At 44.2% G+C, this 26,605-nt stretch overlaps 1 protein-coding gene across 3 annotated transcripts in view; it reads left to right on the plus strand.

Moving 5' to 3' along the window:
• The window catches only part of DPF3 (double PHD fingers 3), a 190,602-nt gene that overhangs the window by 118,310 nt on the left and 45,687 nt on the right, over window positions 1-26,605 (plus strand). For all 3 annotated transcript variants that reach the window (XR_014161515.1, XR_014161516.1, XM_081881861.1), the window contains exons 4-7: window positions 11,578-11,705; window positions 12,979-13,074; window positions 16,984-17,062; window positions 23,632-23,769. Coding sequence is in view for 1 of the 3 variants with exons in the window: in XM_081881861.1 (XP_081737987.1) it covers window positions 11,578-11,705; window positions 12,979-13,074; window positions 16,984-17,062; window positions 23,632-23,769 (441 nt within the window). In the remaining 2 variants the exon portion in view is untranslated. The remainder of the gene's footprint in view (window positions 1-11,577; window positions 11,706-12,978; window positions 13,075-16,983; window positions 17,063-23,631; window positions 23,770-26,605) is intronic.

The following is a 26,605-nucleotide window of genomic DNA, read 5'->3' on the forward strand; positions in this document are numbered from 1 at the left end:
GTCATTTGGATAGATGGCAGAGGCTGATAACTCCCATGTTTCACTTTCAGATACGCACGGTCATATTCTGGGTGTATTCTCCAAAAGAACTGCCTTGCTGCTTTTGCTAGATCAGTCCATCTGGTCCAGTCCTCTGTGGCCAGCCCTGCAGTCACAAGCAGATTGCCATCTCTTGTTCTCTGGGCCAAAACCTTCAGTTCATCAGCTGAATCTGACCAGTTCTCTCTATATCCTCAGGGCAAACAGGCCCATTTTACTCTCTGCTGTGTGTTTCCATTTCTGTTTTTTTGCACTATGAACCTTTCAGCTATGTTAAGGCTTCCAACTCTATATGCTGCATTTTTGGCTAAAGCTCCCCACCCCCCGGAATGATACCCCAGAGACTTTGAATGTTACCTTGTTCACAGTTTCTCTTTTCTCCCACCGTTCTGATTCTTGTTGAGCCCACAGGGCACATTTTCCCCATCTGCATATTCTCTGCTGCCAGAAATCTTGTTTATTTCAGTGCTCGTATTTTTTATCTAAACTTTATATAAAAGCTTCTGGCATACCCTCCGGGAGCAGGCAGAAATTCCCTTTTCAGACACCTCTTATTGGTATAATAAAATTACACATCTCTTGCCACCATTTGGGAAGACTAGTTGTGCTAATGACTCCATGACAAAACTCTTTCCGTATCCCTACAAATAGCAGGGACGGGGAACTCTTTCCAGACCAGGGGCCACACTCTGTTCTGGGAAACCTTTCAAGGACCACATGCCGGGGGGGAGGGGCAGAGGCAGAAGGGGGCAGAACCCAGAATGTAACTTTTATCTTTGTACAGTACAGTGGTACCTCGGGTTACAGACGCTTCAGGTTACAGACGCTTCAGGTTACAGACTCCGCTAACCCAGAAATAGTACTCCGGATTAAGAACTTTGCTTCAGGACGAGAACAGAAATCGTGCGGCGGAGGTGGCACAGAGGCAGTGGGAGGCCCCATTAGCTAAAGTGGTACCTCAGGTTAAGAACAGTTTCAAGTTAAGAAGAGACCTCCGGAACAAATTAAGTTCTTAACCCGAGGTAGCACTGTAGTCCAGTTTTACATATATGCACACCCAGGCAAGCAAGAGGCCTTCTCAGAGTTTGTGGACACATTCTAGCCAGGCAAAACTCTAGAGGAGAATGCAAAGCCTCCCATCACCCCTGCATATCTGCAGTAGACAACACAAACATGCAGTTTCCTGTCCTTTGGTTTGACTGTCAAATCTTAAGGTGAGACAGGGTGGAAGCAACATGCTGGTGTCCATCCCTACAGCCTCATTTCTCTCTCGTCCATTTTGACTTTGTTAGTCCAGAGCTCGGGGCATGAGTAAGTACTGACAGGCTAGCCGTATATTGTATTATGCTAGGCCAATTAATATGGTTGTTGCGATGAAGGAGCTCATCCCATCAGTACTGAATCAGGAATATGTTTTTGTTCAGCAGTCCTCCCCCCACCCCACATAAGTAGCTCTTCCTTTTTTCCTGGGAGCATTTGCAAGGTTTCCACATGCAGAAGACTGATTCTTAAGACCAGTTAATCATTTTGGATATTGTGTGGAAATATACTGACTTTGCCCCTCAAGCGGTATCCAAAATGGTAAAGTGAGTGACTTTTCTGTCTAAAAATGTTTCTATGAATTGCCCCCTCTTTATAGCTAGGATACTTACTTGATCGATTGTGGAGATTTCTGGGACAATATTTTTATAGTAATATACAGTGCTTTTTTCTGGGGGTACGCAGGGGTACGTATACCCCTAAACATTTTGTGAATCTAAGTTTGGCCTCATTGAGGGGCAGTATTTCAATATGAGTCGGAAGATGAGAGTACCCCTAAACATTTTTTAAAGAAAAAAAGCATTGGTAATATGAATCATAGAACCTACAGGAGAGAACTTTTTTAAGTTTGTTCTTGTTGTTTATAGGTGCTCTACTGAAAGAGCTTTATCTTCCTGTTTCTGCATAGTTCCTATGACAGGATACACACAAACCTCCCAACTGCTTAGAAATCATCTGAAATATTTTGTTTTCAGAGGGCATTCACAGTTGGACTGACAATACTTTAAAACACGTTCTTTATTAAGCTATTTACATGTGCAGTTCTTCAAATAGCTTTGTGGAGCATTCTGGATGGATATTTGACAGTGTGTTTTAAGAGTGTGTTTGTGTTCCCATTTAATTGACTAGAAACCAAAGTGAAGAAAGTTATCATGTTCCTCCCGTTTTAAACCTCAGAGAGTATAAGGGGATGAAGTCAAATGCAGGAATCTGTGATTAAAAGACCTGACAAAGCCAGTGATTTCTAAATGGTGGTTTGGGACCTGATAAATGATTGGAAGAGTATCTTTAGAAATTGTGATTATACTGGCTGCTCTCAGATGTAATTGGTATATAATCTTCCCCTCTAGACCTCCTTTATATCTAAAGGTTGTTTCACACATTATACTGAGGTAACCAACACTTGTCACTGAGCATATGTTGTGGCTGATTCTGGGTCCCTGAATGATAGGGATGTTTTGCAAATGTGTCTGCCACCATTACACCTGACCTTTTTGGGGTGATATATACAAAATAGCTTAGGTGTACACCTAACAATGTAATGTATACAGTGGTCCAAGAGATTGCCACCTTTTCTGCGCAGGGTAGCTATGTGTCATGCTTTCAAAAAAAAAAAAAAAAAAAAAAAAGGTACAGTGGTGCCTCGCAAGACGAAAAGAATCCGTTCCGCGAGTCTCTTCGTCTTGCGGTTTTTTCGTCTTGCGAAGCAAGCCCATTAGCGGCTTAGCGCTATTAGCGGCTTAGCGGCTTTTAGCGGCTTAGCGGATAAGCGGCTTAGAAAAAGGGGGGGGAAGGGGGGGAAAGTCGGGAAAACTCGCAAGACATTTTCGTCTTGCGAAGCAAGCCCATAGGGAAATTCGTCTTGCGAAGCACCTCCAAAACAGAAAACCCTTTCGTCTAGCGGGTTTTTCGTCTTGCGAGGCATTCGTCTTGCGGGGCACCACTGTATTCTATACAGAGAGCTGTCAGAGAAAAATACTCTATTCCCCATTTTTGAACATAGGGTGGAAGTCAGTGTCATGTTCTTCTATAATTCTGTAGGTGCAAGCATTTCAGCTTGTCAGGTGGAACCATCCCCTCTCTCCTCCCCTCGCGCGCCATTCTGGTGGTTCTCCTAACCCCCTACAAGCCAGCTTTTGGGAGGAAATGAGGGAAGCCCCCTTGCACAAGCACAGTCCTTGCCCTCTGCTGGCAGAGCTGGTTAGCTGATTTCTACCATACATACCAATACCTTTCCCCTTGCATACCTTTGATGTGGGCCTCTGCAAGTGCCCAAGCACTCCCAGAACCAGTGTGGTGTAGTGGTTAAGAGCAGGGGACTCGTAATCTGGTGAACCGGATTCGCGTCTCCACTCCTCCACATGCAGCTGCTGGGTGACCTTGGGCCAGTCACACTTCTCTGAAGACTCTCAGCCCCACTTACCTCACAGAGTGTTTTTTGTGGGGGAGGAAGGGAAAAGAGATTGTTAGCTGCTCTGAGACTCCTCCTCCTCCTCCTCCTCTTCTTCTTCTTCCCTGCTTCTGAATTTAGGGATGACTGAGATCTCTTCCTGGTAAGGACAGACTTGGAAATCAGGATTGTGCTGGCTGTCACAAACATGACCCCTGCTTCAAAAGTGCTTTCCTCTCCCTGCTAGGCCAGGGGGGCATTTGCCCTTTTCTGCCTCAGCAGGGAGAGGCTTTGAAAGCCAGAGTCATGCCGGCTGTCACTGGTGCCTTCAAAGTTCTTTCCCCCTCCCTGCTTCAGTAGCAAGAGGGGTCTGCCCTTTTGTGCATCAGCAGGCAGAGACTTTGAGAGAGAGGGTTGCACTTGCTGTCGGCAGCACAGCTACTGCTTTCAAAGTGCTCCCCCCCCCCCCCCGTGTGTCTCTGTCTGCACTAGGTGATGTCCACACCACTGGCACGTGGCCCCTGATCACCCATCCACTGCTGCAGGTGGCCTTTAGGAAAATGGCTCGCCACTGATCTATTTGAAGAGGTCCCCCTTTCAGAAGTGGTTGTTTAAGAATGAGAAGAAGGGAGAGCCAGGGGTCTTGATGCTGCCCATCAGCACCAGACTGAGCAGCCACACAGTCACTTGGACCCAGTTCCCTCCCCTCCCTATGATGAGATATTTGTTCTCTTTTTTATTATTACAACTTGCTTATTTTTTGTTGATGATTAATAGGTCATCCTACTTCTCTGTCCAGTTGTGCTCTCTAGGAGCTGAGTATGTTTAGCCTGAAAAAGAGGAAACTGTGAGGATCTACGATAGCCATCTTCAAATATCTTAAGGGTTGTCATATGGAAGAGGGAACAAGCTTGTTTTCTCCTGCTCTGGAGGGTAGGACTCAAACTAATGGCTTCAAGTCACAAGGAAGGAGATTCTGACTAACATCAGTAAGAAAACTCTGACAGTAAGAGCTCTTCAATAGTGGCCCCTCAGGAGGTTGTGCACTCACCTTCATAGCAAGCAAAGACTGGATGGCCAAGCATCTGTCATGGATGCTTGAGCTGAGATTCCTGCATTGCAATGGGTTGGACTAGATAACCCTTGGGATCCCTTCCAAGGCTATAATTCTATGATTCTATAATCAGAGGCGGCATGGCTCTAAATTCCAGTTGTGAGATAGCTAGAGTGAGAGAGTGCTAATGCTCTCATGTCCTGCTTTTCAACTTCCCCATAGGTATCTGGTTAGTGACGGATGCTGGACTTTCTTCAACAACCAGGCAGGGCTCTTACGGTGTTTCAGTGTTCAGTAGTAACATCCTAATCAAACTTCTAAGGGGTTGTTATGGTATTCCGGCAGTTTAATATTCCAGAGAGCATTAGGGCAATTGGACACTCTTTGGGCTGGTTTGCTTCCCCTCCAGCAAGGCCAACTTGTCTCACAAGATGAAAGAAAGCCAAGAATTGGTACACTCTGAGATTTTACTCTTCCACAGTGCACTGGTATGATAAATAGCAGTGGGGAAGCAGGGTGTCTTTGAATTTCAAATAGCTGTGCATTTGACCTAAAGGAGCACTACTCTCCAAATCATACTCCCCACATTAATTTTTCAAGTCTCTGGCTTTTAAAAAGCTCCGCTACTCTTTAAGGAACATCCTTCAGAAGTTTGTTTCAGTACAGTACAGCAAAAGGGGCGGGGGAATTATCTCACTCGTAGATGGTTTATGCTCTTGTCCTAGGGGTGTATGGTTGGCAACAGTACATTTAAATTAAAAAGAAAACACTCGTTTTATTTAAACAAACAAACAGGAAGACTCAAGCATTATTAAAATCAACTGAAACTTGTTTTAATGGTCATATGTCTGGTTGGTAAAAGTGCTTACTCAAACAGTAAGTTCCTACATTAGTTTGGGGAGATGCTTGGATTTAAGGTTTACAAGAGAATTTTCTACAACTAAGGGACGGTGTCTGTCAGTGACTGCACACTACATACAATGGGAAGGGAGAAAGAAGGGACCCAAGAGACTTGTGCTTCTAGGATGTTGACCAAAAGTCACCTCCATCATGAGATGCATGGGCTCCACCTTCACAGAGGAAGATCAAGGAATGTGAAAAACACCAGTGTGTGCTCTCCCTCAGTGTGCCATAGAGTCATAGAGGGTCATCTAGTCCAATATAAACACTATAAACCAATAAATACCGTATATTTTGCCCCATAGGGCCCACCGGCCCATAGGGCGCATCTAGTTTTTTTTTGGGGGGGGGGAATAAAGGAAAAAAATTTATTTCCCCCCAGGCGTGGGGCTGGGGCGGGGGAAGCCCGAGCTTCCCCCGACCCCAGCCCCCAGAACAGGCTGCTATCCGCAAGCCTAAGGAGCCCGGCGGGAAGTTGTGCTGGGCTCCCAAGGCTTGCGAAGAGCTGCCCGAAGCCCGGGGCACGCTCTGCTGCGCTCCTCGGGTTTCGGGCTGCAGGCTGCTGTATGCAAGCCTTGGGAGCCCAGCAAGAACTCCCGCGGGCTCCCAAGGCTTGCGGATAGCTTCCTGAAGCCTGGAGAGTGAGAGGGCTTGGTGCGCACCGACCCCTCTCGCTCTCCAGGCTTCAGCGAAAGCCTGCATTCGCCCCATAGGACACACACACATTTCCCCTTCATTTTTGGAGGGGAAAAAGTGCATCCTATAGGGTAAAAATATGGTAGATTCATGATTCTAACAACATTTGGGAATCGTGATGGTTATGTACTACCAACAGTGCTGAAGACAGTGTAGGCCAGAGTATACCAGTTGCTAGGGGGCGGGCGGTGGTCATGAATGAGAGAGTGCTACAGCATTCATGCCCTGCTTTTGGGCTTCCCATCGGCATCTGGTTGGCCACTGCGAGAACAGAACGCTGGGTGACACAGGCATTTGGTCTGATCAAGCAAGGCTGTTTTTATGTTCTCAGTGCAATAGCTTTAAGTTATTGCAATGAAAGTTAGTGTGCTAACCACCAATTATATATTTCATGTTCAAATCTGACTTTTCCCATGCACCTGTTCTCAAGATGACCAGGAGTGAGTAAGGTCTTTCAAGCATGGAGCTTTACCAGTGTATACACGATATTATGCAGAATTCAGTTGTTCTCTGGTTATTCGGTTGGGTTACCTTGGAGCAGACCTTTCCCTTTTAATTGCAAAGTATTCATAGTCCTGCCTTTAAGGCAATTTAGTCATGCACACTTAGGTGCGGGGAAGGTAATGGTTAGGCAGCTTTCCTGCGAAGACAACATATGCACACTGTCAGCCATCTGCTCACATTCCCACATCAGAGAATCTTGTCTGCTAGTGCAATTTAAGATTTCTCTGCTTGGGGCTGCAGTTTGAAGTAGCTGTTGTTCTAGGGCAGAATCGCAGGATCTTATTTTCACATAAGATCCTGGCAATCCTTTCTTCCATAGTCAAGGCACAATACAGCGTCCATACAAAAATGAGCCGAGATACATGGTTATGAGAACGTTTGACATGTGTCCTTTTTTTGCTGGTGGAAGTGTAGCTTTTATCTCAAGGGCTCTGGCACCTTAAAAGCCTGACATCCCCTTAAATTAATTGGATGATTTCAAACTCTTGTTCACATGATGAAGTCACTCACACCTTACTTCAGCCTTAGGGGCTCTCTGGGCTAAGGCTGTGTCATATTATAAACAACATTTTAATCATCATCGTTTATAGAAATAATGCAGGCTGCAAGGAAGTTTCAAAACTGAAAGAGAAGAGTGAGGGAAAGAAGGAGTGGACAGGACTGGGTTTGGGAGAATGATGTGGAGGTCTGGAGTGGTGAGGATGGTAAAAGTCAATATTGGGAGAGCTATGTGCAGAAAGGGCGTCACAAGACATCTTCCAGAGTAAAATTCTAGAGTACTATGAGAAGCTTTCCCTTTGTTAGGCCAATAAAAATGACTTTGTGGATGTGGCTCACAATTTTTAAATACAAAACAAGCAATTTCCAGGTACCACATTGACCGGACTTTATCATTTTCCCAGCTAATAACCCAGCTATTTGACTAAGTATGTTTGTATATTTTCTCCCCCACCCAATCTTTAAAAATCTACCCCCCCTCCCACTTGCACTTTAATGCTATAGAGATGTGGAAATGAGCAATATGATGGATGGATGGATGCAGCTTGTCTGGGTTTTTCACCACCATTTCCCCCGGGGCACTCCATCTGCTGGCAGAGAGCACCATCCCAAAAGATGGTATCTTTTGCAAACTCGACAGCTAACAGACAGCTTCTCTCTCTGCATATTTCCCAGAAGAAGAGTGGGCTTAATCTGTTTCCCCCCCTCTCCTTCCTGTGGCATATTTCATGATATTCTTTCTGACTTCCATTGTTCCCAGTGCTCCACCTTAAATAAAAATGCTAAGGGTGGGAAACAGGAATGGAGACTTTACACTCTTGTGACACTGATAGATTCTCATTTGAAACTGACATGAGATTTAATTGCTCACTGAGCCACTGTGTTGCCCTTTAAGGCACATCCTGCCACATCCTGTTAATGAGCTCAGTGGCTACATTCACCCAGCAGTAGCTAGGTGCCATGTGGATACATAAACACACACACACACAGTTATTATTTGAAGATTATTGGGGTTACAGCCCTGGATCTGGGATTTACCATCTCAGATACTATCTACTAGAATCAATCATGATGTACAATTATGTGGTATTTGTTTATGAGAATCAGCTAGTCCAGAGAATCAATGTGACACAGTGTTTGTATAAGCTTTGTGTAAGCATTTCTGAGGAAGCGGAATTGCTTTGGTTTGCTTTTGCACAGCAGCTGTCCCTGGAGTGACAGAGCACCGCTAGAGCTCACCCAATAAGTATCTCGTTCCCAATTAGAACTTGGAAGTGGAGCTGCTTTTGTGCAGAGAGAGACAGTAGTTTGGATGGCAGCTGATTTGGCATTGTGTTGTGATACATTGTATACTGTATAGCAAATAAAAATGCTGATAGTTTTATTTTAATAGGTAAGCCTAGAGTGTAGGATTTACTGTAGCCTATTGTCACCTGAGGCAGTTTGGCCATCCCCTTAGGTAAAGGCAAAGGGACCCCTGACCATTAGGTCCAGTCGAGAGACTCTGGGGTAGCGGCGCTCATCTCGCTTTATTGGCCAAGGGAGCCAGCTTCCGGGTACAGCTTCCGGGTCATGTGGCCAGCATGACTAAGCCGCTTCTGGCGAACCAGAGCAGCGCACGGAAGTGCCGTTTACCTTCCTGCCACAACAGTACCTATTTAACAGTACCTACTTGCACTCTGACGTGCTTTCGAACTGCTAGGTTGGCAGGAGCTGGGACCGAGCAATGGAAGCTCACCCCATCGCGGGGATTTGAACCAGTGACCTTCTGATCAGCAAGCCCTAGGCTCTGTGGTTTAACCCACAGCTCCACCCGCGTTTAGTGCTGACTAAAAACTACTTCTCCAGGCTGAGCCTTACCAGGAAGTCACTCCTACTAGCCCTTCTATGGACTGTTTCTTTCCCCACAAGATATAGGGCACCCTTCTGAGGAAGATGACTCAGGAAAATCTGTGTCCCAACTTTCTCTGGGCACTGGATCTTGCTAGTCTCTCTGGCACCCACTTCTGTCCAGAGCAATCAGATTGCAGAGGTGCAGTTTAACACCGCTTTAGAGCATTTAATCCAAGAAAGGAGATATATGCATTGATCAAACAAACCCAAAATGATAAAAGTGTGCTCTAACGACTCAACACTCTGGATTGATACTAATCTGCAGAGCTGACCATAGTAGATTGCAAAGAAAGCCATATATTCCCATTTTTTAAATTAAGTGTGTGTGTGTTCCTTTTTGAGGGTGGTGAAGTCTGACTCTCTTTTTGAAAACAGGCCACTTGTGTGGGTGGATTTTTTTCCTTTGGGGCTGTTGGCCAATCTGGCCTGGGAGAGGAGATGTGAATAGCCATTTGCAAATTTGGATTTAGTCAAGGGACAAGTGGGCTTTGAAGTTGGCCTTCTGACTGAGTATGCTAATTGCTGAAAGCAGATGTGATTAGGAAATGAGACTGACACCTATCGAGGAGGGACAGTGCTTAATTATCACCACTTTATGAGCACTTAAGTTAGCTGTCACTTTGGGAGGAAGCACCCAGGAGTTGGAAGGGACAATAGGTGTGAAACAGCATGCTTCTTGGAATGTGATCATGTCTAGTCTGCTCTCAGGAAAGCTGGAGGTTAGTTTAATGCAGGGGTAGGCAACCTAAGGCCTGGGGGCCGGATGCGGCCCGAGAGCCTTCTCAATCCAGCCTGCAGCCGGTCCGGGAATCAGCGTGTTTTTACATGAGTAGAATGTGTGCTTTTATTTAAAATGCATCTCTGGGTTATTTGTGGGTCATAGGAATTTGTTCATTATTTTTTTTCAAAATACAGTCTGGCCCACCACATGGTCTGAGGGACGGTGGACCGGCCCACGGCTGAAAAAGGTTGCTGACCCATGGTAATGGATACCAAATTTATCCAAAAGCGTTTTCTTAATCATAACCATGCAGGGGTGCCAACTTGAATAAAATATTGGGTGGGGGGCACTACCCCACATAACCAATCGCATGATGCAATGCACGAACACCATTTGAATGGCAATGACCATCAACTTTGGGGGGCCCTGACCCTCTCAAATGTTTTAGGGGGGGGCGAAGGGAGCTTGGCCCCTAGGAGTTTGCTCCTCTGTAACCATGCCAACATTCTAGTGGAAAATTTATAATCTAGTGGATTATTAAAAAAATAAGCCTGCCATTTTGTGGTCACCGAAACAGCAGCCAGCTTTCCTCTTTCAATGGCTGACTTAGGATTGGTTCATCCATGAACATACTTTGCTTGTATTAGTCAACATTTGGTACCTTGCTATAAACTGACTCTATTACAAAGAGGTGGTTTGAAAATTCATTATGTGCTGCTGTGACACATGTAAGGCACCACTTGATGGTGCTTTATCAACATGTACACGTGAATCGTATAAATGGATGGCACTTTAAAAACTGTTTATCTTTTGGACAGAAGGGTAGAGTAAAAAGAAAAAAAGAAATAAATACAATAGCACCTCACTGTAGTACAGGGGTGTGCCACTGGGATATGGGGAATTTCTTCACACCATTGCAAACTTTTTGGGGAGGTTTGTGTGGCAGGTGGTGAGGGCCCACCATTCTTATGGCTCCACATGAATGATTTGCTAAAGGGAGGTAGTCATCACAGGGAACAATCTAAAGTGGCCTCCAATATCCTATCATTTTTGTGCAAAGCAGAACTTAAAATACAAACACTGTTTACAGGGCGAGGCTAACAGTACTGGTTGCTCAGACTAAGGATGGGAAGACTACAAGCTTGTGGCGGGACAGAAGCCTTTTTTGATTTTGTTAAAAAATTGGAGATCAGAAATTATTGTTGACCTGCTGTAACTCGCCCAGAGATCTACCAGAAGCTTCCAATCTACCTCTTGCTCTCCCCTTGTTTAGACTTTGCATGGGTAACAACTGCTTTTCACACGACATGGTTGTTGAATTCTGACTGACTCCATGGACTGCATGTTGAGAGGGATGTTATATTGTTTTAATATAACAAAGCTTCCTGCAAACAAGTCAGCTAGGAAGAGGTCTGGAAAAAAAAACTCAACACCCCCACTTTTGAATTGTGATTCAAGTCCAGTTTAATGGATTCAAATCCATTGGAAAAATTGACTCGTGTGTTTTATTTCAGGGTGTTCAGACAATGATCACATAAATCCATGTTTGACTGTTGCCCATTCTCAGTCAGCTTGAAAATCCACATGGCTATTCTTCTATACGTGATGTGCATCTTCTGGTTGCTTATTTACTGTTAGGAACACATATAGGGAAACGCAAAGTAAGTTGATGACATGAGAGAAGTCTTAACAGCAGTAGAGAAGATGAGCTGGGCAGGACTTCTCAAGAGAGCCTCCTTGAGTGGTTTTCAATTTCACACATTCTGTGATTTATCTGTGCTTGTGCATCCCTGGCGCTGCAGGAAGTAACCATAGCCTCTGTTGTTGTATTTGGTTTGTCAGAAGTTGACCTGCCTCTGAAGAAGGATGGCTTCACATCAGAGGGGACCACACTGGAAGCACTGCTGCGTGGAGAAGGGCTTGAAAAGAAGGTAGATACTAAAGAGGAGGACACTCTACAAGAAATCCAGGTGATTAAGTGCTCTTCTATTGGCCTGGTCACATTTCCAGTCTATGTAATACTGAAATGGCTGCTTATAAGATTTTGTGGCTCAGTCTCAACCTCCAGCCTATTAATCTCTTGTGACCTTTATCCCACAATCTACAGGAGAGCACACACAAATGCAAATACCAGCTGCTGTATATAACCATAATCTCCGGTGAGAAGGAGAAAGAAAGAAAGAGTGTGTGTGTGTGTGTGTGTGTGTGTGATTGTGTTGCTCTGTTGCTGTGTAGGTATGCCATAACTAACTATTGCAAAGGACCATAACATAATAACAGTTGGGCAAATGCTGCCCACACAACCCAGTGGGTAGCCCAATTCATTCCCCTTTCCTTCAAGATTAAGGAAAATGAATATACAATAGAGGAATGTGGGAAGGAGTGGATTTACTTCACATATGACAAATGCACTGCAGAAAGTGCAAATTAACACTGCACCAAATACTGCAGGGGCACCTTGTGGGAAGATACATTTGCATCTCAACACTACATGAAGGGCGAACATTGTGACTGCAACACTAGTGTGAGTGTGTGAGTGTGTGAGTGTATTTGATATCTGTAGTAAATTCAGGATTTGAGACAATTATTGAATAAAAGCATCATGGGAATTGAAACTCCTCTATAATTTTGAGGTGGAATACTACAGCAAACACCCAAAAGAGGCATTCCAGTGTAATGGATGTATTGCAAAGTAGGGGTGGAAGACATATGTTGATCCATGGAAGCTTCCACTGTGCCCTTTGAGCCTCTTCACAGCCCTGACTGGCTGCTGTTTCATTGCCAGGTGTCCCCCCCCCCACCCCCAAATTGGTCATCTTTCTAGGCTACATAATGATGCCACTGTTCCCTGGAAGAAAAAAGCCAAGAAAACTAATTTGGAAAAAAACCAAAATGGCAACAAAGCACCAGCTAGTCAGGGCTGTGAAGATGCTTGGAACAGATGTGAACAAAGTGAGCAACAGAAGGGTTCCAATAAGGTTTTTGGAAGACCCCCAAACCCCACCTTGTAGTCTTAAAAATGATCGGTTGTTGACGCTTGGTACAGCCAAACTACATGTCCTCCTTGAGAGCAGGTTTGGAACTTTCAATCCATAACTTGAAATGGCCGGATCCAAAGTTGCTTTGTATTCAAACAAAGCCAGAGCCTGCATCCACAATGTCTGGTTTCCTTTGCCTTTCTGTTATGAAGCCTCTGTTGTTCTGGGAATTGTTTTTAATTACTGTTTATTGTTCTAACTACAGAGGGTTTTGGAAAATGATGAAAATGCAGATGAAGTGAATGAGGAGGAAGAGATGGAGGAAGATATTCCGAAGCGAAAGAACAGGCCCAGAGGACGGGTAGGTTGCCTCAGCCACACTGGGGGGGGGGGGGGGAGGGAGGAGGGAGAACACTATTCAGTTCTTTCTATTTATATTGATTGCATAGATAGACAAAGAGCTTAATGATACCTGTGTTATATGATACGTTTTGTATGGTATGTATGGCATATGTATTGGTATGTATACATTATAAAGTGATGTGATGAACAAGGATTCCTTTGAATCTTTTGTCTTTTCACTCTCTGATTGTGGTTTTTAATAAAACTGTAAGAGAAACAAACCTGGGAGGGAGAGGGAATGAATGCACACATGGAGATATTTGTGTCCATAGATGGCACAACTTTTATTATTTGGTGCTTGTTTTAGCTGCCTTTTCAGATGGGCTGCAGTTATATCTTTTCCCTTGGCGGTCTCAGTGCAGGGAAGAGCTGGCTATTGATCAGTGCTCTCTGCATGGGTCTTGCAGCTGGAGGCTCTCAGTAATCAGATCCCCTGGCAAGAAACCCACACAGCATGAAGGCAGGCAGCTCACCTCCCACTCTTCATGCTGTCTGGCTGTTCTGGCCCTCTCTGCTCTCTGGAGTGAACTGCTGGAGGCTCTCAGGACTTGAGCAAGCACCAGCCCCTGCAAACCTCCGGTAGCAGACTCACAGCAGGGAGATCTTTACATTAGCCAAATGTTCACAAACTCCTCTATTCTCCTCCATCAATAAGTGGCTTTTACGGGCTGGGCGGGGGGAGACACCCAGGCCACCTTACAATCTGTTAAATTGTAATGTGCCACAAGCAGAAAGCAGGAGGGAAAGACATTGTGCTTGTGGTAACGGTAGGAAAAGTCCACAAGCTATATTTTCATCTTCCCGTAAAATCTCATTCTTGCACGCGGCTCCTTCTACTCTTGAAATTTCCTCTTTGACCCTTGCCTGCCTGCCTTGCCACCCTTCACTTTATGCTATGACTTCATCTGGCTGCCCTTGTCTTGGAGCTGACCTATTGCACAGAATGAGGCACACACTACATTTGATGGCAGCAGGCGGGCATTTTTGCAGGCAAGTCTGCCAAACTTGCAGTTAAAATAGAGTCCGACGGAGTGCAATTAAAAGGGTCAAAGGGCCTCTCCAAACTGGTTTTGTTGCGGAAAGTATTCTGCATTTTGTGTTCTTGACACAATCATAGTACAGTAGTGGCGGATTTGTTCTGTGATGCTTCCCCATTATTGCTGCCTGGAGCGGCTGTAATGGGGCAAAAATAAGTTAGAATATTTGTGCTATAGAATGTTATAGGGCATGCACTGACTGGAAATGAAGCAGTGGAATTGCCCTGCAAGCAATATTGAAAGCTGGACTGTGTGTGACAGCCCTGATAGCACCATGAGCACAAATTACCAAGAAAGTGCAATAAAAGGTATGTCTGGAGGGAACCCAAAGTGGTGTTTGTGCAGGGAGTACACAGCCCTCCCACGTTTTCGTCTTGCGAAGCAAGCCCATAGGGAAATTCGTCTTGCGAAGTGCCTCGAAAAATGGAAAACCCTTTCATCTAGCGGGTTTTTCGTCTTGCGAGGCATTCGTCTTGCGGGGCACCACTGTACAATGTTTCCCCAGCAGCCTCTCCCGCTAGGACACATAAAAAACCGAAGGTGGCCATTGTAACAAAGCACCTCATCCTTTTTTCCTAGACCTAGAAGGTATGTTTCTTATCCACTCATCTGCTTTAAGAACACCATTGCACTAGATTTCCAGAAGCAATGTAGAGGCCCCTAAATGTATATTTAGGCCCATGTGTTTGGTTGTTTCAGAGCAGCAACGAGGGAATGATAGGCACTGCAACATAAATAATGCGGAGGAGCTGATGTGCTGGCCATTCCCAATTTGTGCACGTCCTCCCCTTTCCTGCAGCATGATTTCATTTTTAATCTTGGGCCCCTTCATCTGTCCTTCTGGCAAGCGTCCCTGTTTGGCTCCATCTGAACGCTCCAAGGCTGCTCTGGCGAAGCTTTCCGGCTATGTACATCAATCCCTTGCTGTAGAACGGCAGGAGGCTGAAGGCAGCCATGGATGACTGAATGCCACATGCTGAAGCACTGACAGCAAGCACGTGGCACTCGAGTTTGTGCCTCTGGGGCGGCTGTCTATTTGCCAGCCCCCCTGAGGCCAGCCATGAAATTATGGGAGTGTTGGGAAAGAGAGTTGAAGGCCAAGGATATATGGATTTGCAGACAGTGAGAGGGAGATTTAAAGAACATTGTCGGGCAGAAATAATGGGCAGGACAATAAGGCCTGAAATCACAGAGTGCACATTACACACAACCTGAGAACATGAGCATGCATTTTAGGGGGGGAGGGATGTATATTTTGCGCATTGTGTAATGCAGGTTAGGTGTAGCTACCATTCATTATTCAGTGTCCTCAGTGCACCAAGAGCAACCATTTCTTTTTTTAAAAATAGGAACAAGAAAAGAAATTAGAAATCAACATGCATGAATGTGCTTGGGGAAAGTTTTTACTGAAAGCTCCAGGTTCAGACATTTTAATTTATGCATGTGCTTCGCTCTCTCCTATTTTAAACAAGGAGACTTTAAAGTGAAAACTTTGTGTGCTATGTAACTGTTGTTATAATTACTGCACTATTAACAATGCTATAACACTTTTGGATGTGTACAAAATGCTTAATAGTGTTCATTTCTTAGAGCATCTCTTTTCAGAGACTATATCCTTTAAAAATCACATTTCCACTTTCACTTTGTTTCCTCCTGGTAATGAGGATTATATTGTATCCCTTGTGAAGTTTTAAAAAGAGATGCCTTGCATCAACCCTGCCAGAGCATTGCTCCCCAGCATTGTAGAACAGAGGCATCATTCCCTTCTCAGCTTATTGCGGCTGCTGGCCCAATGTCCTGGAGTCCAGGGACATGGGCAAGAGGGAGAAAATTAGTCTCAGAGGGCCCTCCTAGTATTGGTGTATTGTGAACAATGGGTTAAATTACACAGTGCTTGGTCTCATGTCTTGAGGAGTACCCCCCTCCCAATAATATGGCTGTCCTGAGATAAGGGTGCCAGGTGCACTGGGTTACCATAGCAACACTAACAAGGTCAAGTGAATCACTAGCTGAGTCCTCCCATTGGTTCAGAAAATACACCTACATGGAAAGGTAAAGGTAAAGGGTCCCCTGACCATTAGGTCCAGTCGTGACTGACTCTGGGGTTGCAGCGCTCATCTCACTTTATTGGCCAAGGGAGCCGGCATACAGCTTCTGTGTCATGTGGCCAGCATGACTAAGCCGCTTCTGGCGAACCAGAGCAGCGCATGGAAACACCGTTTACCTTCCCGCCGGAGCGGTACCTATTTATCTACTTGCATTTTGACGTGCTTTCGAACTGCTAGGTTGGCAGGAGCAGGGACCGAGCAACGGGAGCTCACCCCGTTGCGGGGATTCGAACCGCCGACCTTCTGATCGGCAAGTCCTAGGCTCTGTGGTTTAACCCACAGCGCCACCCGCGTCCCTACGCCTACATGTAGAGACGGTTTTAATAGTCTCTAGGGCATGGGCAGGCAAACTAAGGCCCAGGGGCCGGATCCGGCCCAATCACCTTCTAAATCCAGCCCGCGGACGGTCCAGGAATCAGCGTTACATGAGTAGAATGTGTTCTTTTAGTTAAAATGCATCTCTGGGTTATTTTGTGGGACCTGCCTGGTGTTTTTACATGAGTAGAAAGTGTCCTTTTACAGTGGACGCTCGGGTTGTGAACATGATCCGTGTGGGAGGCACGTTTGCAACCTGCAGCGTTCACAACCCGCAGTGCTGCATCTGCGCACACGCAGGTTGCGATTCAGCACTTCTGTGCATGTGCAAAGCGCAGAAGATACCTAGAGATAGCACTGTAATGTCTGGGTGGTGGCTGTTGCATTAACATCTTGGTTTATTTCTAGGCTCGGGGTTCTGGAGGTGGCAGGCGAAGGAATGATGTTTCTTCTATGGACGACCATGATAAACCTTACGTTTGTGACAGTAAGTAGTGTCCAGACCCTCCACTCTGCTTTCAGTCTGGTGCAGTAATCAAGACATAATTCATTCCTTTCCAGAAAATGAAACACATTTCACTGCTTTTGAATTCGCTGAGCTGCCACTCCCATCACTACTTGCTCTTGCTATTTTTTGAGCGAGAGAGTGAGTGAAAATGAAACCCATGGCAAGAGACCACACCACACCTCACCTCACCTCCTTCTTTCTCTTAGGCTCAGTTTCCCTCTCTGCTTCATTTGCGGCTTTTCATGCCTTGGTATCTATGTCCACCGCATGAGTCACTCTCTTTTCTTTTTGTGGTTCAGATAGGGCCACACTAAATGCTACATGGGAGCTGCATGAGCAGCCTCCCAGCATTCTTCTTCAAATGAAAAAATAGTTGTGGGAGGCTGCCAGTTTGAGCAGAGGTATGGTGAGGAGGGGAGAAGCAGCTGCTTCACCTACTCCCTCCCAGTTACGTTTTTCTTCTTCTCAAAACTAGTCCCTTGCCTGCATTTCTATAGAGGTAGCCATTTTTCTCTCCCATTGTGAATTGGGGGTGATTTGGGGCAGGAGGGGAAAGGGGTGAAATAGCTCTTTATCCTCATGCTGTCCCTCTGCAGAAACTACCAGCCTCCTGTGGTTGCTTTCCATTAAAAAAATACACACAAACTCTGCCTGAAAACTGTTATATGCATTGCTCATTTAACACCTAGCTCAACTCTGTGGTTAGAAATAAAAAGTATCACCTGAATACTTAGGTACTTTACAGGTATGCAATTCCCTTTTCCCCAAAACTTTTTTTTTCCAGTCCAAATGCAAAATCTCATGCTGCTCTTTCTCCATCTCTCACTTGGACAGAACTGTCATGTACACAGTGTTAGAAACTGAGATACGAAACCTAGGAGCTAAATAGCACTTTAAACCTAGATTATGGGTGCAACAACGGAATGTGAAGGCACATATTTTTATAACAAGAATACAAAGCTGAAAATGAATGCAGTGCAGCTAAAATATTATGTTCATTTTTTCACATGGTCTAGTCCTTCCCCTGCTTAACCCTCTAATATTCTTAAGAGGGTCTCATCTCCAGTCTTCAGAGAGTGGCTGGAAGTGGGGAGGCAGAAAATGGTCCTCCTTTCCTTCCACTCTGCAGTTTTAATCTGAAATCTTAGGTGCAGTACTGTGCCCAGAGCTCATAAACTGCTCGCGCTAATGAAATCCCCTGTCGCAAAATGTGCCTAGAACAATGGGAGGTTCGAACACTGCATGCACAGTACGTGACTGAGCCCTGCTTGGGTGCTCAGTTGTATCAATCCCTCCCTCTGTTCTATGACAGATGCGGCAGAGAATGTAATTGAAATAAGCAACTCAGAATGAACTTGCTTTTTGTAAGAGTTCCTGTTTCCATTACTGCCATTCTAACCCCTGCAAAGGCTCTGTTCATTGGCTTTTTATTGGCGCTACTGTATTGTAATTGAGGACTTTCTCCCACCAATTTAGAAGGCACCTTAAGCACCACACATTTAACCTAATGAAGTCCCAACCTGGTATCTTGTGTCGTAAGAGCTGTTTTTGAATTAACCAATATAGAATTCAGTCTACGGAAGTGCCTTTTATATGAATGCTTCCCTAACCTACCATGTGGTGTGACTGTTGCTCAAGGGGCTGGCCAACTAGAAAAGGAAAGCACAGAAAGGTGAGCAAAGAGCAAAGCGCTATTTAATTCAGGTTCCTAGATGTGCTCGATAACAAGATTGCTATAAGCTGGAATGGTGGTGGGAGACTGGGAGCTGACTTTTTATTTTTTTATTTTTGTTATAACTGGTGAAGAGCCTATCCGTAAGAAGGGTGGTATGCTGTACATTCACTTTTCCCTCTTTCAACCTCTTCACCTCTTGCTCAGGTCAGTCTTTTCTGCCAGTCCTGTTTCCCTTGATAACATTGGCTGAACTGTCCTGATATTACGAGGGGCTTGTAGGTTAGCCTCCTCTGTGTTTCATTTACTCAGTTGCTCTGATCCTTTGATTTTGGATACTAGGATTCAGTGCTTTTTTCTGGGAGTACTCAAAGGTACACAGTACCAACACCATTTTTTTCTCCCAAAAGTTAAAAGCGTAGCACTTACTGTAACAACTTTATGGTGAGTCCTGGCATCTTTTCTTTTTCTTTCTTTTTTTTAAAGCACTGCTAGGATCCATGATAAAGTTTTAAAAATTAAACTTCAAAAAAATGTTGTTTGGAACAAAGGATAGGTTGGGTGAATGCTAACATAAAACTAGACTAAACTCACCTCTGCAATTTACTTGCTTGGTTCAGTCTCCTCTTCCTGCCCTGTTTCCATTGATAACATTGGTGGAATTGTCCTGATATTACAGGGGGATTGTGAATGTAAGTCTCCTCTGGCTTTCATTGGCTTAGTTGCTCTAATGTTATAGAAAACCTGGGCTGATCAATGGCAATCTCCTTTACTGAAGTTGAGAAGGAAGGAAGGGTGAATGAATCCATATAATTAACAATAAATGAGGTCCTGCATGGAAACAGACGTGAGATGGCACCATAGCTGGTTTGAATTTCTATCCTAAACTCAGCTTTCCTTTGTGGAAAATCTTCAGTTAGTGAAACGTGCAGATACATTCCAAAGTTTATGCCAAGATGAGAAGACTGAACGAAAGTGGCCCAGATCAGCATACTTTGTTGGAAGTGATTGCTCTGTGTGATATTGTGGAATCATTGTTTAATGCATGTTACCTCTGGCCTCATTCCATTTTCCTTCACCACGCCACAGTAAAATTCCAAATATATTTTTTATTCCGCAGTTCTTACCATATTCTCAGCAAGCACCTGAAGTTTGTTCTTTTCCTGTTTCACTCAGCAATTCCTTAGGAATAAGGAATGTTCTTAGCTTGTTGTTTCCTGGCATCTAATGCTCCTGCTACTTCCGTTTGTGGGAAAATTTGCTCTAGGAGCACGCATTGATTAGCATAGTACATCTATCTAAATCACTGATCAATTGACAGTCCGTGGGCAGTATCCAACCCTCCCCTCAATTTCTGGTGCCCGTTCCCTGAGAGCTTGCTTAAAGGGCACCTGTTCCATCAGGCGGGAAACCAGGGCTGCAAAGGAACAATTGCTCTCAATATTTCCTTTGCAGCCCCAATGCACATTTGGCACTGAATGCAAGGCCCCCTGCTTTTGGCAGTGATAGGATCCATTCGGAAGCTAGGGCTGCAGAGGAAAAATTGGGAGGACACTCTGAGGCTCTGGATTCCTCCATAGCAGCTTTGCTTATGCTGTGGCTGATGTCATATGACATCAGGTAAGTAACAGGTGTGTGTGGCCAGCTGAAAACAGCCTTGTGGTCTGGATTGCAAGGCCTGGCGGGTTTAATTAGCCTGAAGTCAGAGGTTCTGCACCTCTGCTTTAGACGTTTGTTCTCACTCACTTTAGTTTGAACGAGGTGGCTGTTAAATGAAGCTGAAGCCTAGAAAACTACTGAGCTCTGCAGACTAGGTATTGTTCCTGACAACTGTCCTAATAGCTTACTCTCAGCACACATGTGAGGATTCTGATAATAGTCTTATATAAATAAGAAAGGTAATATTAATTATACATTCAATACCTGACAGTTGCTTGACTGTAATAGTCTTATATAAATAAGAAAGGTAGTATTAATTATACATTCTACACCTGTCAAATGGGACAGTGTGTATGATATGTATCAACATTCATGTTTTAAATATGTCTAAGTATTGCTTTGATCATTGCCCCTTACCATCCAGACCACTCATTTTTTATTTCCTTAAAAGAATAGCTGGGCTAAGATAGCTGCACCTCATCAGAATCTTTTTTAAAAAGATGTTCTATTCTTTTCCCAATTCTGCCATTATCCAGTATTTCTTAGACCTCTAATTAAATGTCTTAATTTAGAAATATTTTGATATATTCTCAAGCTTATTGACAATATTCTCAGGACGTCTAGGGTAATAATCTTTCAAAATAGTTCCTGCACAGTTTTGTGCATCTCTCCCAATGTTGATGCTTGGTAGTTAAAACAGCCGGTTGTGTAAACAAAGAATGATGCTTTTCATTGACCTTATTCATCATGTCCTCATTTCCACATGGTGTTGACCTGCTAACATTTATTTCTGTTAGATATAGTACAACCTGACTCATTTAGTTTAAGAGGCAGAAACTATAATGAGTTTTAAAGGCCTGCTAAAAACCCACTTGTTTAGCAGGCTTATTATTACAATTAAGCAGTATATAATTTTTATGAAATAAATAAAGTATGCACTGGTCAGTTTTATTGTTGTGAGTTTTTGTAATTGTATATATGTAGTATAGTTGTGATTTTATAGTATATCTTATGAGAATTGCTTAGAGAGTGGTATATTAAGTGCTATATAAGTATCACTCCTAAATAATGATAACAACTACAACTTACTGTTAGTGCCAGAGCTGCAATTTGCATGCCACCAGAGCTGCATTCAATTTGAGTTAATAGATAGTTTGTAGCATTGTAATTTCAGCTTGTTTGCCATAACTAGGATGGTTTTCCTCCAGGGCCTCAGCTCTCTCACTCAAGCCAGTTTCCATTGAGGAATAGATAGGGTGACATGACATCCAATGTTAGTTATAAAACAGGTCAATTAAAATCAATGGTCTCAAATTCATTGATTATAATGGGTCTACACACATTACGTGTGTGAGAGAGAGAAAGAGAAGAGAAAGAGAGAGAGGAAAAAAACATTATCCACAGAGATGGCCTAAAAAGATTATAAGCACATGAACAAATATAATAATATAATTCTAATATAAGCACAGATCATTTGTGTTCATAATAAGCTATTTTAACCTTTCTACATGCTTCTACATGCTTTAAAGAAGGCTGATCGCCGAAGAATTGCAGTCCCATGGACTGCAAGAAGATCAAACCTATCCATTCTTAAGGAAATCAGCCCTGAGTGCTCACTGGAAGGACAGATCGTGAAGCTGAGGCTCCAATACTTTGGCCACCTCATGAGAAGAGAAGACTCCCTGGAAAAGACCCTGATGTTGGGAAAGATGGAGGGCACAAGGAGAAGGGGACGACAGAGGACGAGATGGTTGGACAGTGTTCTCGAAGCCACAAACATGAGTCTGACCAAACTGCGGGAGGCAGTGGAAGACAGGAGTGCCTGGCGTGCTCTGGTCCATGGGGTCACGAAGAGTCGGACATGACTAAACAACAACAACAACACATGCTTCAGTCTCTTCAATGGAACACTGATAATAACTTGTTATTAATGCTCACAAGCTAATACCCAGAAAGCAGTTTCTAATGGAAAAATATTTAAAATTGATAAAGACTATCAGCTTCAGCAGGGCATGTTTCCCTGGGAATTTTCTCGTTAACATGAATTCTGAGGCATCTGATCCCTAAATGCTGGCAGCTCACTGTCCCTAGTCTGAAGGCGAGCTACCACAGCATGGCACTCAGGCTGTGACCTTAACCGTGCAGCATCTAAATTTAAACTGAGACTGTATTCACACATAGATCATTCCATTTCCTCAATGTTCCCTTAACTGTTACTTTCTGAATTATAGTTGAGCTTTCACAGGACGTAAACGCCACTTCTGGAAAACCAGTAGAAGATGGTGCATGTTTAACGCTCATTTGCATGTTAGTTGGTTGCAGAAAAAAATCTGTTTGCAGTAAAGGGATGGAATTTGGAGCAGTGTACAGTTCTTTCCTGCTGTTTGCACAAGGGAATCATGGGGGAACAGATGCCTGCATGTGCAGAAGGGGTGTGAGCATAGAAATATTGTCCAATGACGTTTGTTGTTGTATCACACTGCACCCACTGGTTTGAATGAAATTTAGCATGGCATGCCAGTATATTGGTCAAAAAGCCATACAGTGGTATCTTGGGTTAAGTACTTAATTCGTTCCGGAGGTCTGTTCTTAACCTGAAACTGTTCTTGACCTGAAGCACCACTTTAGCTAATGGGGCCTCCCGCTGCCGCCACGCCGCTGCTGCACGATTTCTGTTCTCATCCTGAAGCAAAGTTCTTAACCCGAGGTACTATTTCTGGGTTAGTGGAGTCTGTAACCTGAAGCATATGTAACCCGAGGTACCACTGTAGTTCCATAGCACGACAGGTACTTTGGTGTGAAAGTAATGTTAGAAAATGGGATGAAATTATAATCCAGAAAACTAATGCAATATTCCCCACATCTGAATACACCCTGAGATACCTTTGGGGCCGATTCTTACTCTACATTTCATTTATTCAGCTATGCACTGTCCAGTGGAAAACACGTTTTCCTCAGACTTTCAGTCCATGTCCGGTTGCCTCTTCTGAGTGTTTTAAAAGAAATATTTTACTTCAAACCTGACTGGAGGGACAGGTATTTTGTTTGTGGGTATTTAGCCCTCAGTGAAGAGCTATCCCTCTGGTGTTATGAAATAGAAATAAACGTCTGTTTGTCTGGGAAAGGCAGCAGCAGTGAGGAAATACTTAAGGCCACTTTAGTTGTTACTGATGTATCATCCTCTGTCTTCTGCTCTTTGTGTTTTCTCTGTTCACAGTCTGTGGAAAGCGCTACAAGAACAGGCCAGGATTGAGCTACCATTATGCTCACACCCACCTTGCTAGTGAGGAGGGGGATGATGCTCAAGAGCAGGAGACACGCTCCCCACCTGTCCACAGAAATGAAAATCACAAACGTGAGTAGAATATACATTTCCCTCCTCTTTCTGCCCACCCCCTCCTTTGTGGAATGCTCCAAATCCACCATCTATTCTTCTTGGGCTACCTGCATCCTTGCATTTCAGCAGTGGCCACAATTACTTTGCTCCTCTGTGAATTATTGGGACCTGGGCTTTTAGAGGAGCTAATCAACTGCAGCTTTCCCAGGTGCTGAGCTCAGCTAGTCAAAAAATTCAGCTCCAAACCTCACATTAACTCTGCAGCAGGGCACTTTCCATCACTGCTCCCATGGGGCGAACATGTCGAGGGAAGACAAGCGAAAGGGGGGAACCCAATCTGCCCATTGTCAAGCCGTTTCACTGTGGTTTAGCTCTGAGAACAAGAAAACACACTTTTTTATTATCTTCTATCTTTGTCTCTTTTCTTCTTGTTATTGTACAAAATTCACTGCACGTTTCCAATGTCTTTCTTATGTGACACATGATATGATCTCCATAAATATCAAGGGAGCAAGTTGGACGCAAGGGCCTAGGCCTAGATCTGATAATATTTTCTGCTCCAGAAAGCCTCTGGATGTTTCAAAAGGTAATGATGTCCCCCTCTCAACTCTTATTTGAAAGTCCTAAGACTGGTTATTGAGGGGATGCTGATTCTACTGCTGAAAGCAAAGCCCGGAGACACTTAATCTCTACCGTGCTTTTAGACATATTGAGAGTCTTTTTTTTTATTTTAAGTGTTGTATAGCTCTTATATGAAGAAAGGCTATAGTAGAATTTATTATAACTGGGGTGAAGTTGTACCGACGGTAACATAAAATCTTTGCTAGGATCAAACTATTATTAATGCTACAAAGACCCCTGTGCCTTATCCAGTACTGGGGGGGGGGGGGATACTATCCCCATATTTAGCATACAACTCATTCTCCTATCTCTATATCATAAAATATGTCATTTTCAAAGTTATCAACACTGGTGGATTTCACACCTCACTGCATTTCTGCTAGTAGTCATATTGGATCTGTTTGAATTCTTGTGACTATCAACAAATGGCAAACCATTTTACTGTGGTAGGACCTGAACCAATGGATTCAAGTTACAAGAGAGGAAATTCCGACTAAACATCAAGAATAACTTTCCAACAGCAAGAGCTGTTAGAGAGTGGAATAGTCTCTCTCGGGAGATTGTGGACTCTCCTTCATTTGAAGTTTTTAAGCAGGGGTTGGATGGCCACCTGTCATGTATGATCTAGCTGAGATTTCTTGTTTCATTTAATGCAGTGGGATTTTGATTTTAATTACCACAAGCTCTAGCGGTAGTAGTTATTTGTGTGCATGTTTATCCTCCTTTTATGTCCGTCTTCTACCTTACTGGTCTGTGATTAAAAACATTTCACAAATTGTTCCAGGGATGGGGAAGGAAGATGCTAATGTCAACACAGCTGACATTGGGTTTCCCCCAATGTACAGAACCACCACCCTTAAGCTTGCTCCAGGAAATTAAGTCAAGTTGTTTATCACCTCTGTTACATTCTCAAGTGATGGGGATTGCTGAGCATCAAGGGTCCTACCAGACTCATTAGAAACTGATGCGTGTTCCTCCTTTTGTGTCTTACTGCGAGCCACAGCACAGTAAACAACACAAACACACTCAAGTCTATACAACTAGGTAGCAGGGGCATTTCAGGCTAGCCCTGCACCATAATTCCATGTGGCATTATGCATGCTGTTGGCAGGATGGCTCTGAGGGAAGCTGCTTGTCTTTCACCCTTCCTCACCCTTAGGCTAGGCAGTGGCTTAAAGCCATATTAATTCCTTTAACATTTGTTAATCGCTATGAGATTTAGGTGCTTAAGAGGGAAGTTTCCCCACCCCCCCCTTTTCAAATGCTACTCACAGGAGGAAGAGTAGTACCAGAAGTAACACAGAAATCCTCGTAGGCATTTTCTTCTGAGAGGGGAGCCCTGACTGCTCAGTGGTAGCAGTACCTCCCTTGCGTTGCAGGAAGCGGCAGGATGAGGGTGGAGTGGGCTTTGCAAACCACCCCACACTAGCCCCTGTCACTGCTGCTGCTGAAAACAAGAGAAATAAGCTTGTGGCATTTTTGGTCAGGTGTAAAGGTGGAGGTTTCACAGGGGGTGGCAGGGAGGTGCAGCTGGTGAGTGAAGCGAGCAACAGTGAGCAATTATTATTATAGTCATCATCATCATCCCACTCTAGGTGGCTTCCCGCACATATAAAAACATAATAAAACATAGTCCAAGCTACTTATATATACAAACACACACGGTCTTTTAACCATCCTAGTTCCAAATGTTTTAGGGCTTTAACAGTGAGCTCTAGGACTTTCAGTTGGACTCAAAACTGGTCCGGCAGTTGATAAAGTAGAATAACATACTCCAAAAGACCAGCTGCTGCATGCTGTCCCATCTGAAGTGTCCATGTCCTCTTCACAAGAAATGAGACAAACCAAATGACAGCTTGTTGCCTTTTAAGGGTAGCTTGTCACAGTGCACAGATTTGCAATGGGGGCAGTTAAACACCATAGGGAGCCATATCCCATAGCCCAGCAGGGTGGCATAGCTCACCTGCCTTATGAAAGCCAAGTGTCTGTCTTTTGCCTACCCTGCTTTCATCCTTTCAGTGATTTGCACTTTTCCAGCAGGAACATGGCCATTCAGGCCTGTTGTTGCTGCTGCTATCCCTTTTTATGGTCTCTGTTCACACAGCCTTTACCTTGAGCCCAGCTGCCCACAGCACTTAGGTGCACCATGCCATCCCTTGTCACAAGTCCCTTCCTATTCTCCTTCACCTCTAGCTCCTTATCTCTTCCTTCCTTTCCCTTACATGCTGTATCT

The sequence above is a fragment of the Podarcis erhardii genome (assembly GCF_964252035.2).
Source record: "Podarcis erhardii genome assembly, chromosome: 1".
NCBI lineage: Eukaryota > Metazoa > Chordata > Lepidosauria > Squamata > Lacertidae > Podarcis > Podarcis erhardii.